This window comes from Bactrocera dorsalis, chromosome 3 (genome assembly GCF_023373825.1).
Source record: "Bactrocera dorsalis isolate Fly_Bdor chromosome 3, ASM2337382v1, whole genome shotgun sequence".
In the NCBI taxonomy this organism is placed as follows: domain Eukaryota; kingdom Metazoa; phylum Arthropoda; class Insecta; order Diptera; family Tephritidae; genus Bactrocera; species Bactrocera dorsalis.
The window spans coordinates 72,847,636-72,864,466 of record NC_064305.1 but is presented as its reverse complement, the minus strand read 5'-3'; the positions used below and the strand labels follow the sequence as shown (position 1 = coordinate 72,864,466).

At 35.2% G+C, this 16,831-nt stretch overlaps 3 protein-coding genes across 3 annotated transcripts in view; all 3 read right to left on the bottom strand.

Moving 5' to 3' along the window:
- Positions 1–6,769, bottom strand: part of LOC105233499 (uncharacterized) — a 35,202-nt gene extending 28,433 nt beyond the window's left edge. Inside the window, exon 1 of the mRNA XM_049452249.1 lies at positions 6,657–6,769. The gene's annotated coding sequence lies outside the window, so the exon portion shown is untranslated. The remainder of the gene's footprint in view (positions 1–6,656) is intronic.
- Positions 6,567–7,722, bottom strand: LOC125777427 (uncharacterized). Its single transcript, XM_049452257.1, has 2 exons — positions 7,273–7,722; positions 6,567–7,214 (listed from the first exon to the last, which is right to left on the bottom strand). Exons 1-2 carry the CDS (start codon positions 7,636–7,638, stop codon positions 6,657–6,659), a joined length of 924 nt encoding a protein of 307 aa, XP_049308214.1. The 5' UTR covers positions 7,639–7,722; the 3' UTR covers positions 6,567–6,656.
- A 1,827-nt stretch (positions 7,723–9,549) lies between these two features.
- On the bottom strand, positions 9,550–16,380 carry LOC105233498 (CD63 antigen). The gene is made up of 5 exons (XM_049452263.1): positions 16,008–16,380; positions 10,824–11,012; positions 10,423–10,740; positions 10,174–10,339; positions 9,550–9,937 (listed from the first exon to the last, which is right to left on the bottom strand). The coding sequence occupies exons 1-4, from the start codon at positions 16,080–16,082 to the stop codon at positions 10,190–10,192; spliced, it is 732 nt and encodes a 243-aa protein (XP_049308220.1). The 5' UTR covers positions 16,083–16,380; the 3' UTR covers positions 9,550–9,937; positions 10,174–10,189.
- Positions 16,381–16,831: the final 451 nt, after the last annotated feature.

The window sequence follows — 16,831 nt, the reverse complement described above, 5'->3', positions numbered from 1 at the left end:
TGCGAAAAGCAGAAATACAAATCAACAACAAAGAACGTGTATCGGCTACAATGAATAAATAGTCGCTTCAATAAAGGCCACCACAACCGGAGGTGCACCAGTGGCAATTTCGATCGAAAATCGAACGCAACATATGTTTGTATGCGTATATGTATGTGTGTGCGGTGCTCCACTGCGGCCACTTTTGTGGTGTTTTTGTTGTTATCTGCCTGTCCGTGGGCAGGTAGATGGTGCATGCAATCAATTGTGCGCTACAAACGGCATGCAAAATCGGTTGGTTGGCATATTAACAGTTTCAAAATAATAAACTGCTTGAACGCTTATTAATCGTTCAAAGGCCGGCACGAAAGTCATTCTTCCTTTTGGCTGTTTGGCGTCAATTGGAGATTCCAAGTGTAGCCAAGTCCTTCTCCACTTGGTCGTTTCAACGGAGTAAAGGTCTTCCTCTGCTTTCCCTAGCGGGTGCGGCGTCGAACACTTTCAGAGCCGAAGTGTTTTTGTCCATTCCTACGATATGACCTAGCTAACGTAGCCGCTGTCTATTAATTCCCTGACCTATGTCAATATCGTCGTATATCTCGTACAGCTCATCGTTTCCAATGACTGCGTTATAAATCTTCCGCAGAACCTTGCTCTCGTAAACTCGTAACGCCGACTCATCAGATGTTGTCATCGCCTATGTCTCTGCATCTAATAGAAGAACGGGGATGTTGAGTTGGCTTGTAGAGTTTGGTCTTTGTTTGTCGAGAGAGGACTTTACTTCTCAATTTCCTACTCAGTCCGAAGTATCACCTGCTGGCAAGAATTATTCTGCGTTGAATTTCGAGGCTCACTTTGCTGTCGGTATTATACTGGTTCCAAGATAGACGAAATTATCTACGACCTCGACATTATGACTGTCAACAGTGACGTGGGAGCCAAGACCGTCCTTTTTTTTATCGGAATATTAATTTTAACTCAAATATATGTTTGATGAAGCATAAAAGCGAGATTTTCGATTCCCCTTTAACCACTTCTAGAATAAATTGGCAAAGATATGCCGCTTTTAGGGCTTTGACCTGTCCTAACCCATTAAAAGATCTTAAGTCAGCTTGAGTGAAGATAGTACTTTGATTTCTGGTAGAAATGCATGCAAATTCTTCAAACTTCTTGTTTATTAGAAAATGAAGAGAGTATAGAACTTCTCCGTTGCAATGCCGCTTATAGGGTAAGCTAACTTGTTTCATATTTAGGCTACAGACAGTTGGACGTGTTGCGAATTTACGTAGGCCAGTTGTCGCGTCTAACTATTAAACACATTTTATAACTTATTTAGCACTTTATTAAGGAACTTTAGTGGTTATGCCGATTTTTGGCGGAAATTAAAGATAGAAAATGTTTTACTTAAGTCTGAAAGTTATGCCAAAGAAAGACTTTCAGGAAAATTGCTGTGGTAATAGATCTCGGATATGTATACGGATATATTCAGGTACGTATGTAAATATAGGTCCGCTCGGATTCGAATTTTGCAGACTCGACTGTGAGCTGAGAATTGTATAAAGAGTCGTTAATCTGAACATAAAGGTCTAAAAAATGTTTTCAAAAGTCATTTCATATAGTGATTGTTGGGCTGCTGAATTTTAAAAGTTTTATATAAAATAGCAGACCGACTAATCAAGGAAGTTTCCAATACTTATTTCAATGTTTATATTTCATGCTCACTACAGAAGGTTTCGCTATACAACATGTCCTTGTCCACATTGCGCATTATAATTCTTTAGTTGTCAGTTAAATATTGTAAAATGTGTGCGTGTATATAAATAAAGGGTGATCCATTTCGAACGTCGAATCTTTTTTGAACTTTTCAAGAGCCCATAGAGCGAAACGATGTCGCTTGGGAAGGTCGAACGGCTTCAGTTCTTGCACATGCTGTATTTTGTACACTTTCAATTTAAGATCTCGGCGTAAAATGCGTCAAATCGTTCAAGTCTTTCCATGCTGAAATGTCAAACAATACTGAACAAAAATGATATGACAGCTTGACACGACTCACGCGTGATCTGTCGAAAATAGCTATTGAAAAAAGTACCTATACTAGGAACACCATTTATATAAATTTGTTCTTAACTCCTATACACCTATAAAGAAAATAGAACGCTTTAAACTAAACAACAACACTGGAGAGATTCAACCAACTCGTCTTAATTATTAATGCACAACGAATTGATTGCAGACCATATAAAAAGCTTACAATATCTTGTTGTAGGGTTCCACATATAGAACATCACTTCCTCGCCTTTTATTGTAGAAACTGCCGTAAATACTTTTCTACTCTTTAATATGCGCACAACAATAAATAAATGCATATGTAGGCACAATAATGTGGACTGCAAGCAGACTAACCGATTTGATGTGCACCGATTTGAGATTTCGAACGCTTTGAAGGCGGGAAAGAGGTGGTCATCGGCAAATCGAATGGCGGCTCTAGAACGGCGAGAAAAGCAAACGCAGAAGGTCGTCGCTAAGCGCAGGCCAAGGATGTTCTTATGAACATACGAGTATGTCTGCACATATCATACACATATACACATTTACACATGCGCAGACAAAAACTTATATGTATTTATTCATACAAATAACTGATATGAAGATAGCATGATGGCTTTCAGGTGTATCGAAATGAATGTTAATCTTTTTTAAAAAACCTTTGGAAGTTAAGTAACTGAGAGAAGTTTGCGTGTCGGTCAGATGTTTATATGGAAATATGTAAGCAAGTGTATGTGTGTATGTATGTATGCTCATCATTTTTTGTAGGTTTATAAATCAGCAATAAAATTTGCACTAAAATAAATTAAAAAAAAAAGAATTATTATATATGTATAGCGTATACAAATGTATGCCTGCATATTTGCACGCATGTGCACAATATTCATTCTTTTCATAGAGGCATTATTCAAAATACAGTAATTTGCCTAATAAAAATAATTTATTTAACAACAAGAGGTGCCTAATCTAAACACATATTCAGAATTCTATTTGTGTAAGAAATTTTCTACGTACGCAAGCAATTTTAGGATTTTTTCAACTCGGGTCCACAACTTACATGCAATATACATATGTATGTACATCTATGTCCATCCATATGTATGTATGTATATATCCAGTTTGGCAACTCCACAATCATTACTGATGAAATGTTAAGAACTAAGTTTGTGGTCACCAAAAAATAAAAACAAGTTGGAAAAGAAGAAAACAATAAAAAAAGAATATCAGACATTTAAAGAAGCTGCTTATAAACCACATATACGAAGCAAGCAAATATTGCGTTAATAACTGTCAAAGTACCGCTTTGATGTGTGTCTTTTTTCGCCTTTTTGTGGCAGTGAAGCAAAAAAATTATGAAATTGACACAATTAATTTTTTTTTTCAGTGTGCATATATTTATTTCATACCGTTATTTGAAATAAACAGAAAACATATGTTCAAATACTTTGATGCAGAATTTTTAATAATAAAAAAAATTAAACTCGCTTGATTAGTCAGTTTATAAGGCATGTACATACTACTATGAGCAAAAAATGTTAAGACTTTGTTCATAATTTCAAAACAGTTTCCCCGGATAGATCGTTTGTGTTTGCTGAATAGCCAGAAGTCATACGGAGCTAAATCAGGCGCGTACGGTGGTTGCGCAGGATATTGGTAGAAAATTTGTGGGTGCATATATCGTGGTACAAAAACCAAGAGTTGCCGACCCATTTTTCGATCCTCGTTTTACGAATAGCTTCCTTGTTCACAATTTGGCTGGTCGGAAGATACTCGGAGTGCACCACAACTCGATAATCAAAGAAAACTGTCAACATAACCCTGATTTTTGACCTGCTTTAACGTGTTTTTTCGGCTTCACCTTTGTCACGATATTTCGTTTCCGGGTGATCCAAGACTCATCACCAGTAATAATACGTTTAACAAAACTCCGTGTCAAACTTCTCCTTATATAAAAAAGTTGTCCATAGGTCTCTTAGGGAGAAAAAACGTGCAAAAAATTTTCAGAACCATATCTCAAAAAGATTTTTTTTATAAAACTTTTAATATTTACTTTTAACGTATATACATAAACATCTTTGCACTTGTTGATCTACCCTAAGGCAAACATATTTAAATCTCTCGCAAATACAGTTAAATAAATAAAAACAGGCATGCCAACAATCATAAACATAAATCTACGCATGTAGACCAGTTATCAACTTTCACACAGAAGCTCCATTGGCCTATTACATACAAGACGCAAACGGTTAAAAAAATGGTTAATGGGCAAATTTTCATTGGAAAATTCTTATAGCCGAGTTTGATGTCTTTGATTGCAAAATATGGCCGTATCTCGATTTCTCACAGAGAAAAAACAACAATATTGAACGTCTATTAGTGTATTGTAGAAACAGGTACAAAGTAAAGCTCCATAGAGTGGAGTTGTGTATATTTGCACTTAGCAAATATAAACATTCACACACATGGGCATATCCGCACTTTCTACAGCGCGCTTAGTTGTTGTTCTTAGATTCAAAGTTCTCGTTCTGCAGCCTTGACTTTGGCTCATTGATTGCTTTGACCAGAGAATGTCTGCAATATATTTATGTTTGCTTACATGTGAGCGTGCCACATGCAGCTGCTTGGTTTACTGGCCAAAGACCAAGTGGTTTATTGTCTCCCCGACTCCATCTCCAACACACTTTAGCTATTAAGTAAATGTCTATGTCTGCTGTCAATAGTAGTTGCCTAACAACAACAGGTTTTTTGCGTGTTCACGTTGATTTTATTATCTTTTTTTTTCAAAATATAAATATACGTACATACAAATGTATATGGGGAGTTACAGATATTTTTCGTGTCGAATAAACCGCAATTCGCATTGGAGTTTGGTCTTCCTCTTTATATAATTACTTAAAAACTTCATTAACACTGTTCACTAATCGAATCGTTTTGAAGAAGACTTTAAAAAAGAATTTTTTGTATGTATGTATGCTTGCAATATTGTTCATATAACTATTATATAATATATTGGTATATAAAAAAGAAAAAATGTTAACTTCAGCTGCACTCAAGCTAACCACAATACCCTTCACAGGTGTAAAATAGGGTTTAAACAGACACTTACTTCCATTTTGATGGATCAGATTGCATGATAGCTTTAAGCTTTGCAGTCCGATCTAAACAATACCTTCGGAGATAAAAAAGTATTATATACAAGGACTAGATTTACATTGATCAGTTTGTATGACAGCGTTATGACCGCTATATCTTCCAAAACTTGCCTGCATCTGCGCCTCTGGGACAATGCGCACTTGTCCAATGGCAGCACTTAAGTCACACCGCTCCACTTAGTGATCAGACAGACGGCGAAGCATACCATTCTGCTCATGACAACAGAGGGGTATGGAAAAGGGATGATAAATGTGTCTCAATAAATGTAGGCCTTAGAGGAAGATACACCACTGGCGCTTTTTCAAAGAGACGATGTTACAAAGAGGGTAAACTTGTGGACTGGAGTGTTTCCACACTTGGTTTAATATTGATGGGCAGCTCTATTAAGTGGTTTACACCGGAGGACATTGGAGCAGGCATTGCGGTACCGCATACCAAGCTTTCCATACCCATGGGATGTTTTTCGAACTGTTTTCAACCAGAAGTTGTTGTTGTTGTTTTAACGGCTTCAACCAGAAGTCTTTGCCATAAGTCAGTGTGCAGAAATTAATCTCCAACGCAACTATTGTAACCAGCGTATCGATCTCAGCAAGAGATTATGAGATTAAATTGCTATAATTGGAACAGTGTTTAGGAAGGCTTAAGAGAGCTACTCTCCTCACGGAGGAGAGATTAGGTAGATAAAAATAGCAATAGGTATGCGCTATGCTCAGCTGCTATTGGCAGGTAACAATCTAGCAAGGTTCAGAGATATGATATACCTCTCCCGAGATAAATTCAGAATGCTATGGATTCTTATGCAAACTGCCGGTTTTACGACATGGAACCGGAAACTCCAGAATACCTAAATCTAGATTGTCCAGCGATTTGTATACCCAGAATCAAGTTTCTTGGATCCATTTATGTGGGCAGGGGTCACATAACCTCGATAGCGCCCAGAAAGTTTCTGGTATTCGTCGGAGTGCTGGGCCTTGTGAATACATGTAATGGAGGAGAGGACATATTAGACCCAAGGTTGCGGTGCACACCTCATCTTATTTCTATTCTATTTTATACTTGTATGTATATATTGTATATGGTCTCCGAAGTTTCCTTCTGTGTGTTACAAACTTCGGTGCAAACTTAATATACCCTGTGCAGGGTATAAAAATAGTAAATATATATTAAAGGACTATGAATCACAAATATCTGATGTTGCATTGATGGATCGTAATCCAATAAGCTGAAACAAAAGTAACAAAGTTCTAGCATATTTCGTACTAAAATTCACTCAAAATAATAAAAACAAATAGTTGTTTTTTTTTCTTTAGTCAAAAAAATGTAGTGGCATAAATAAGATTAACTACTTTTTCTGTTTGTAATTTTGTTTAATTTTTTCTTAACAGTAATTTTGTATAAAAATACAAATATGATATGTTTATCTACTATACATTTACTAGTTTAATGACTATAATTATACTACTTTCTACTTGAGGTACCTATTTAAGTAACGATTCCAATCTCTTCTGCGTCGCATTAGTAGCAGATTTAGTTGCAGTTTGGGATTTTAGTAAAGCTGCCAGTTGTAGTAGTGAATTTTGTTGTTGTGTTTTAGATTGTACCGCCTTTGTTGCTATATTCGTAGGTTTAGCTTTTTTCTGTTTTTGTTTTTTAGCTTTGAGCGGCTGACCAAGATTGGTGGTGGGTTTAGTTGTTGCTTTATTTGAAGGATTTATTTTAGCCGCAACTTTATTAATTGGCTGCGGCTTTGATGTGTTTGTAGCTGTTGGTACTTTTTGCTTAAGTATACTAGGTTCAATTTGCTTTTTGTCATTTAATTTTGTTAAATTTTTGGTTTTGTCAACTTTTAGTCCAGCTGTTTTATCCTTGATTTTCTTCTTTTTCTTTTTTGCGTTAACTAGTGTGGTTGTAATTGATTCAGGAGTTGCGATTTCTTCTAAATCTATATTGTCTTTATTTTCGCTATCATTTTCTGTTTTACCAGGTTTCTCCAGCTTTATTGAGGTCTTATGTTGGCAGAGCTCGCATTCAATAACCTGGAATATTATATTTATAAAAGATAAATTTGATAACTTAATTCCATTAGTTACTCACCACACTGCTTAAAACGCGTTTCTGTAACCATTTGGCCCTCTTGCGCTGTTTTCTGGTTAGTGCTCTTCGTTTTTCAATGCTTGTTTTTGCTTCATTTAATTTCTCGATTTGCTTTTTTGCTTTAGTGGAATAGGCAATTTGTTGTGGCTTCAAAAACATTTTATAATTTGTTTCACTCCATTTGCTGCAGCAACGGGGGCACATTGTGTTCTGTGAGAACTTGTCCTTTGGTAGATAAATGTTAGCTTTTGCAAGCTTGCGACAGTTTGTCATAAAATATGATTTTAGTAATTTTTTTGTATGATTTTCGGGCTCCAAAACTTTTGCACAATCCCATAAATACTTTACTTTAGTTTCAGCACTCATTTCAATGATTTTATTTTAACTTCAAGTTGTATAATGCGCCAGTTTACTTATGTTGTGTTTTTAAGATCAGCTGTTCGGCGCGGTACCATGGCTTTTCTTTCACTGAATGCACCACTTTACGTCGGCAATAAATTGCTGAAGATGTCAAGCAATTGTGTAATCGGTACAATAAAAAAATTATTTGTAAAATGCTTTTGAATTTTATGTTGCAAATAACATAAAAAAGTTTATATGTTGACAGTCTCAGATAAATACAGTAAAATTCTGACTGCCGCTTAAAGAATTATTACATTTTATTCAAACTTATATAAGAACATCCGGTTCAAAACCGAATTTTTGAGTAACCATATCCGTTTAACTTGACACAAAGTGGATATCCGGTTCTTAGCAAATATCTGTTGTTATTGCAACACTAGTGCATTCTTTACGTCACTAAATTCAAACGGTACTTTCGCGCGTCGGTGAAAATTGAAAGATGCGAGCTTTCATCTAGTAATTTCATTCATTCAAAATTGATTTCAAAGAAGTTATTTAAATTATTTATTTTGTAATATGTGTCAGTGAAATCAGGAGCAATAGTGGACATAATGTGCCAATATGTGAAAGTGAGAAGAAAATTGTATAATACGTCGTTCTGCAAATGGCAGCGTAGGTGCGGAGGCTTTGTGTGTTGTGTGTGCAATTTTCCCGTAATTGAAGGAAGATGTGAAGTGGTTGTGAAAATAGTATATTCTTATATTAAAAAAGTTAATTAATGAAAGTGTATTTATAAAAAATGAAAAAAAAAAATCTTCAAATGAAATTGCACACCACGTCATTTTATAATGTGTGCTCTGTAAAAATGGCGGCGTAGTGGGAAAGGCTTTGTGCGTTGTGTTTTCTCTTAATTGAAGGAAAGTGTGAAGTGGTTGTAAAAATAGTATATTATAATGTTATAAAAATTAATAAATGAAAGTGTATTTATAAAAAATTAATAAAATTCTTACCACGGAATATCTGCACACCCCATTATCTGTTGCTTCTATTCTCGTTGCATCGTAAAAACAAAATCCCTCATATTTAAGTATGTCCGGTAAGTGCTAGACGTTAATTTATTTCTGTTTAAAATATCTATCTAGATAATTAAAATGTAACACTAAATTCCATTTAAATAAATAACACATAGTGAATTTAGAATACTGCAAGTTTAACAAAATTCTGGATATCCAACAAATCTTCCTTGGTATGAGGTTAATCTAATTTTGTGTGGAATTGCTTTACATGTATGTGTGTACATGCATCGATGGTTCTTGTTAAAGAATAACAAGCATTGGTCCTATAACTAATTCGTTGCATTTTATCTTGTACCGTTAAGTTCCAAAAGCTGGTTTACGCTCGCAAACGATTTCTTACATAAACTCTGAAGATATAATTTCAAAAACTCATACTATGTACCGGGAGTTGGAAGATGACTTCAATTACATTGCTCGGTTCCATTTGTCCTACACACGCACTCATTTGGCATAAAAATGCAAGAAAGCAGATGCATACCTCGCATATGCATATTAATATTCACTTAAGTTAAACCTTTTTTGGCAAAATTTGTCCAATTTCTTTATTTATAATTTTTCCAAAATCAGCTGTTTGGCGCCCGTGCACATATTGATATTTTAGCACCGCCTGAACGTACGCTGCAAAAGTTACACATAAAAAGCGTTAGATGTCACTGTAGCTTTATAACAAAATATGAAATGGAATCGGAACGGATAGTTAGAAAATTCGCAAAATTAAAACTTTATGAAAAATTGATTTCAAACTGTGATCCTCAATATAAATTTCCGGTTGCAACTTCAAGTATCTTTTTACGGTTTAAACCGGATGTTAACTGGTTAAAATCCGGTATTTTCTCTTGTAAGATGAAAAAATTATTCGTTGTGGTTATTTATTTAAGAAATTTTTTTATTTATTTAACATATAAAAAGCAACAATACATTTATAAGCATTTCTTTATCATATTTTGTATATTAAATAGTATTTAGAATAATTGTGGACGGTGATTTCTGAATATCTGAAAGTGTAAACAAAAACTGAAATAAGTGCAGCCTAACAATGGCTGCGCAAAGATGATCCGTAATCTTTAATGTCATCGCTACTCCGCTGTTTGCAAATATCTATATAAGTTTATACATATATAGATATGATTTGGAATTGATGATTTGTCCTTTTTGTTATTGCTGTAGAGATGAGTATTGCTTATGATTAGTTGCCTTGTTGGTGATATTCGTGTTTTTGGTACATTCTTCAATTTTGTAATAAGTACCTAAAATAAAATAAAATAAACAAAACCGATTTTTTAAAAATACATTTTTTGAAAACGTATGGTAGTTGCTTAAATTTTCACTATTTAAATCGAAACCGTTGCTTCTGTTTAATTTCGAAAACACACATAAAATCACACATTTAATGCCTTACAAATTAATAATTCTTGGTTGACCTCAATTCAATAGAACTTAATTTTATATACAAAGGCAGCTTAACCGCGTCTAATTGACTAACCTCGTTTGCCTCATATTTACTTCATGCGTTCGTGACGTATTGTGGAAGCCAGATAGCATGCCAGTATAATGCCCAGTATTTGTATGAAGGCAATACCAATACCCACACCAATTAAAATGACCGCGTTCTTATCGATTCGCTCTCTAAGTTTGCCCACGCAACCCTCCTGTTAAGTGAAAAAAATAGTTAAGTGAAAACAAAAACAATTTTGAACATTAAACTTTGTTTTTAACTACTGCATGTATTTACCTGAAAATACTTATCAACGCCCAACGCCAACGACTCAGTACAGTGTCCAACGGCTTCATCTATGTATTTTTCACGACAGCAGCTGGCCGGCAGAGTTTTATTGAGGCTAAGTGTACGCCAATCGGCTGGGTTGTCGACACCGCAACACATCAACTTCCGCTGCACATTATCCCAAGCCATCATATCCTCATGATTTGAACGTTTTATAGACTCTTGCAGTGAGTTCTTAAGCATCATTTCCAGGTCCGCCTTGAAAACAGCTGCGGCAATGCCCACGGCTAACTCAACAATAAAGATGATGGCGAGCAGCACGGCATACTGAAAAAGAGAGAGAGAGAGATGGAGAGGAAAATAAATTAAATTAATAAATCCCTCATATGCTCTAAATAACAATCACTTACGGTGAGCAGTAGTGTTGGTGACTCCTTGATGGCGCCAAAACAACCCAACGATGCAATGAGGAATATGATTAAACCGGTCACAATCAGCACAATGGGTGGCGCCGTCACTCTACCCTCGACAAAGTGACTGAATTGGTTGACATCGGCAAGGACAACCGCACCGGCTATTAAAATACCGAGCCCTGATATCTGTAAATGAATATCAAATAATTCGATAAAAATCGTTGCAACTAATGTATTGTTATTCAAATGGATTTGTTATTGATCAGCAACGTAAATTATTAGCCTGGGCGTATGTGGCAATAAAGGCAGTAAAAAAAATTGTTTTTCTTATGAAATATTTAAATGCACATAAGGCAAAGTACTCACTAACGAACTGCGCTTGAAAGGTTAGTTCAATGTCAGATGAGAATTTGCGATAAATGTCCATTGGTGCCACATGAAAGGTACAACTGAATTTGCATTGGCTTTGCGCCAGTGCCCAATTGCTAGTGACCATTATTGTGCGCTTTATTATTCGTGTTTATCTCAAATCCAAACTCTTATTACAACAAATTTCCTTAATATATGGCGCAGTTAGTTTTGACGGGGCTCCTAATGTCACAGTTAAGGCATGTCATAAAAAAATCATGCACATTGCATACAGCAGAAATATATACATATATACATACATTGTTATGTACATATGTATATTGTATATGGATAGGTATTGCGTGTGGTATTAACAATGGCATGACATGCCGCGCTTCTAGTAAATCTATGCAACCGTGTGCTTTTCTAATTGACCCCTGTATACTTACATACATTTTTATATAAATATTATATATATTTTTATTTAAGCAAGTAATAATAATATCTACCCTAAAAAGGATATACTAAGTTCGTCACGGAACGAGTTATGTCGATTTAACTATGCTCGTCTGTCTGTCCGACTGTATATAAGCGAACTAGACTCCTAATTTCTGAGATTTTCAAGAAATCGCCTATTTGTTGGCACCGCCGGTAGCGGACATCTATTTTATATACAGCAGCAATTCAACTGAATATTAAGTCCTTGTGAGGAAAAAATCTTCATTTGGCAAGATATATTCACGACGAAATTTGTCATGATTTACTGCCCAAAGTCTAATCTCCGCACATATTTTCTCATCGGACCACTATAGTATGTAGCTGCCATACAAAGTTACCGATCAAAATTAAGTTTAAGATCTTCTGCTATAGAAAATTCACTTGTAAATGGTATTAAAGCTTCGCTGCAGACGAAGTTATCATTTTTTCTTATTTTTATTTAGATATAGTTCTCTTTACAGTTCAACATACTAATAATAGCGCTATAAAAGTTAAAAAGTCTATGAATGAATTATTCGTGTGAAAAGGACATTCGATGCCAATATGTATGGAACTCGATTTATTTTGCATAGCCATCACGGGCACGCTTGCAGAAGTCCAGACGTCGAACCCAATTTTCGACGGTTTTCAAGCATAAATCGGCCGATACTGCTGTAATTTCTCGTTCGATATTCGTACGAAGTTCGTCAATAGTATCGGGCTTTTTTGGCATAGACCATAGAATTGACGTAGCACAGGAAAAAGTCTGTGCCTGTTAATTCACATTTTTCACTAGACTGTTAATTGTTGATCTGACAGGACGATTATGATGACCATAAATTGAACGTAGCGCTCTTAAAGTTGAGTCCATTGACTCCGAATTTTGGTAGTAAATTTAATAATTCTTTCGGTGATAAAGTGTCAAATCTTACTAAAGAGAAATGTCAAAAGGGCAGGAAAAAATATGGCGTCGTTTGCTGTCCCTATCGGTCTACTTTTGTAGAATCGTTTTGAAAAAACCCGTTACATAGTTTAAAAAACCTACAAAAGTATTATTAATTTATTTTTAAGGAATTAAGTGTTTTGAACATCTTTTTTACAATTAACTGTATGTTTTTCTATAGATAAATCAATATCAAATTCCAGTCTATTCCCCACAAGAGAAAAAAATTTGGTTTTTTGACTTCGGCTGATTTGATTTATAATTAGGGGTTTTATACGGTATTATGTCAATTTAAACAAGAATAATAAATATTTTAAATTGAAAAATTTAGTTTGTTTGGGCCATAAGAATGTAAATTCGAATTTCGCGAATAAAACAATTTTTTTTACAACATGAAAATAAGAAACGCAAACATTTTGGTTAATTGAATTTTTCACATAAATTTTGAGGTTAGGTGAAAAAAGTATGCATACAATACATTACCTATATCATTTTAAAACTTTTTCCTATAAGACTGGTAGTTTTACCGGAAATTGAGATAAACCATACTTATCACTTAAAAATGAAGCCACGCCCCTCCCCTTCCTTCTTTTGATCTCAGGTCGGCCGTAAATTATTTTTCCCTTAATATTTGTAATTAACCTTTTGAAGGGTTTACCCAACTGGAATATTTCTTCACACCAAAAACATTAACCAAAATGTGTGCAGTCGACACCTAAGAGATTTTGCAATCCTCTGCTATCTCTCTGATGCCAACACAACGCTTTTCCATGTTATCGTCTTAACAGAGGCGGATGGACGACACGCAGGGGGGAAGTTTTCGATGACTTCCCGACCTTTATTGAACGCTTTGGACCACATATATAATTATGTTAGTGATAAAGACTCCCCAAGACTGTTCTTTTTGGCAGCAGTTACTTGAGTTATACTCAGTTTGGTTTCCCATTTCGTTTGCCGGCCATAATATTGCAGTCAATGCGAACACTATAGAGTAATGATTAATGACTTTTTCGTGCTAGAATTGGTGCATGTTGATGTGGTCGATATGGTTCCAACAAAGCGGAGCTATATACCATACTGCTAATGTAATAATCAATTTTTATTGAAGGAAACTTCTGGTGAGCGTATTATTTCGCGTCGCGGGTCGTGACCTCCGCATAGGAAACATTTTTGAGCGTCGTCAGAGCTGGCGTGTAAATCAAAACATTTTTAATATTTTTTCTTCAAAATTGTATTGTATATTCTTAAAATATGTATAAATATGTACACTCTAAAATTTTAACTAATTTATACACTAGTTTGTTTCTTAAGGTGTTACATGGGTTTGCGGGCTTCAAAAAATATAAATTTTTATTGTCTTATTAAATTTTTCAACAGCTCTGAAACATTGTCCTAAACTTTCAAGCTGATCAGAATGATAGTTTCGGAGATGCAGCCTGGGAAATTGTGCGCTCGAGTCTAGCTAGGCTAAGTGCGCCGTCTTTAAACGCGTTTTTCTCGAAACTGTGTTTTTGAAATAGGTTGGTAGGATTTCTCGAGAACTACTCAACCGATCTTCATGAAATTTTACATAAGCCTTTGAGATACAATTCTTAAAGACTTGAAGGATTTTGTTTTCAATTACAACTATAAAAAAATGTCGTGCAATTTTCATGTTTCTTTTTATAAAAATGTCTGCCAAAAATCCAATTTTCAGTTTTTTTCCTTCGCCCAAGTTTTAAGTTAAGGTTTCAACTAAAACTCGTATTTTTTCACTTTTGATGATTCTGTAAGGAATTATCCTGCCAACGCGGGTGCATCTTTTTCGGAGGGGTCACTGGAAATGACAATGGCAGAGTTTAAAATATTTTTTTTGAAAATTTTCGGAGTTTCTTTGTTAATAGTGTATGTTTGTTATTTCATTTATCTTTTATATATATAAATCTTCTGACCGTGTGTTTGCATTTGAACTGCTCCTAAACGGATGGACCGATTTTGATGAAATTTTGTGTGTATGTTCAAGAAGATTCGAGAATGGTTTAGATTTACAATTTGGTCCACTGGAAAAGGTTTTTTTTTAAATTAACTTTTCATTTGTAATTAATTGCTAATTTTAAATGTCTGACCGATGGATGGCGCTACCATCGCAGTATCCAATATTCAAACCTTAAATTGGCGTAAACATGCATTCAACAAAACGATGCCAAAGTAAAAGGCGACATATGTAGATCAAGTTTTCATATTGTAGACAGAGTTGTTCGTTCTTAAGTAATAAATTGGGTCATTCAATACATCTATGGGTACCTATAATATTTTTTTCTTACCTGCTAACTATTGGAGGGGGTATCTTGACAGGCAATTTACAATTGCAAAAGGTCTGGCATAAAAAATAGTGGCATAACTGAAGTGTTGATAAAAAGGTCTATTAAAATTTGAGATATACAGAAATCTTTTCGAAGCATTGCACAGAGCAATGCAATATTTAAACGGGAACGATGAATACATATGTATATGCGTACAATTTCAAACTGATCCTTCCTGAAAAATAATAAAATTGCTAAATATTGGGAATGGTAGAATAGAACTGCAATCAAATGCACAATGCAATGAATTAAAACTGGCTCATTTATCATTCGATGAATAATATACCACGGGCATCCCAAAAGACTGATGCCATAACCTTGCCAGCCGATTTTTTGTCTTTTCACGCTTGAGAACCGTTTCTTAATATGCAGTCCACTAGGCTGACAATCGATTGGACTCGATTGATTTCACTGATGCACAGCCCAAATTCAATAGTATTTTTACCCCAAAAACCAATTCTTTCTTAACGCACGAAATTCTTTATGATTAATTTGTTTGTAAACTAATACAAGTTGCTTCACCAAAAATGCGATTATTCCTTAAATAATATTTATAATCTAACTAATAGAAATCATATAGATGGTATTAATAGGACTACCTATGTAACAGCTACAGTAAAACTTGGGCGTGTCCTCTAGTTAATATATAAAATATTTCATTTTTTATATGTGAACAATTTTTTTGAAAAAAGTTTGTTTTTACCCAAGGAAAACCATGTAGCTCCTTAAGGTAATTATATTTTTTTATCACGTTAGAAATCTCTACAAATTTGAATGAATCAGCTAGTTTGGTTAAAATTGTTAAAAGCGTTGTTGTTGCCTTAATGTCCTGTTAGTGTTAATTACAAATATGTACAGTAAATTAATGACGTGCACCGCTGCACATAGCCACTCATCGTAATTTACATACGGCCACACGCGTACGTACAGGACATTCCCCTTCATTAATAAATATTTACTTTGAATGACAATCATTAATGAATACACCCCACATTCATATACTCGACCACCTTATTGCTTTGCCTTTTATCTTGCTTATGAACTAGGCAATTAACAATAATATTTACTTACCGCAAAAATGATATTGAAGGCGAACAGTATGTACTTGACCAAACTCATGCCGCAAGTACGCATTTTGAAATTCATTTACCACCGGAAGTGCAACAATAGGGAAGAAGGGTAGCAAGGTGTGAAGTTTCTCAACTCAACGGCAGATTTTTATCTACTAATGCTAATGCACAGGCACACAGTATTTCTTCTAATAAATATTTTATTTATTTATTTATTAAATGCACTTAGTGAGTTGTTTTTGTATTTCCAGTTTTATTCAAACACACATTCGCCGCAAGCAACATTTAACGGTTAAATGTTGTGGTCGAACTAAGTACTTCGTTTGCGCAATCACGTCCGTTCAATTAGGCGGTTCAGAATGAACTGACCACTACTTGGTCGCAGACTTCACCAACAAAGCTGCAGTGCTTTTAGGCGCACAAGCGACGGTGTGGCTAAAATAGCAACAAATGAATACAGTACATGCTCCCATTTGACGCGCTCTGGTTTTGGACGCTTGCGTGAGCTGTATGCTTTAGTTGTTGGGACGGTTGGAGGGTATTCTTAGTAGTGAAGTCCGCAGTTAGTTTCATTAATGTTAACTATTTGCTTTCTAATTCGTCAATTGGGTTGCACGAGTGCCGAACCCTACCATCGTATGCCTTGATTACAGTTCCCCGAATGGCTGGTAGTGTGGGCGCAGTAAAAGTAAAAGTGCCGAGAAATCTTCATACATATACGTGTACCCGATCCGTCCAACGAGTAACTAGCGTCACCCGCTCTACGTGGCCGCATACCGCTTAAGAGTTTTAGGTTTTGTTGTCGTCTTATGTTGGCTGCCCGCT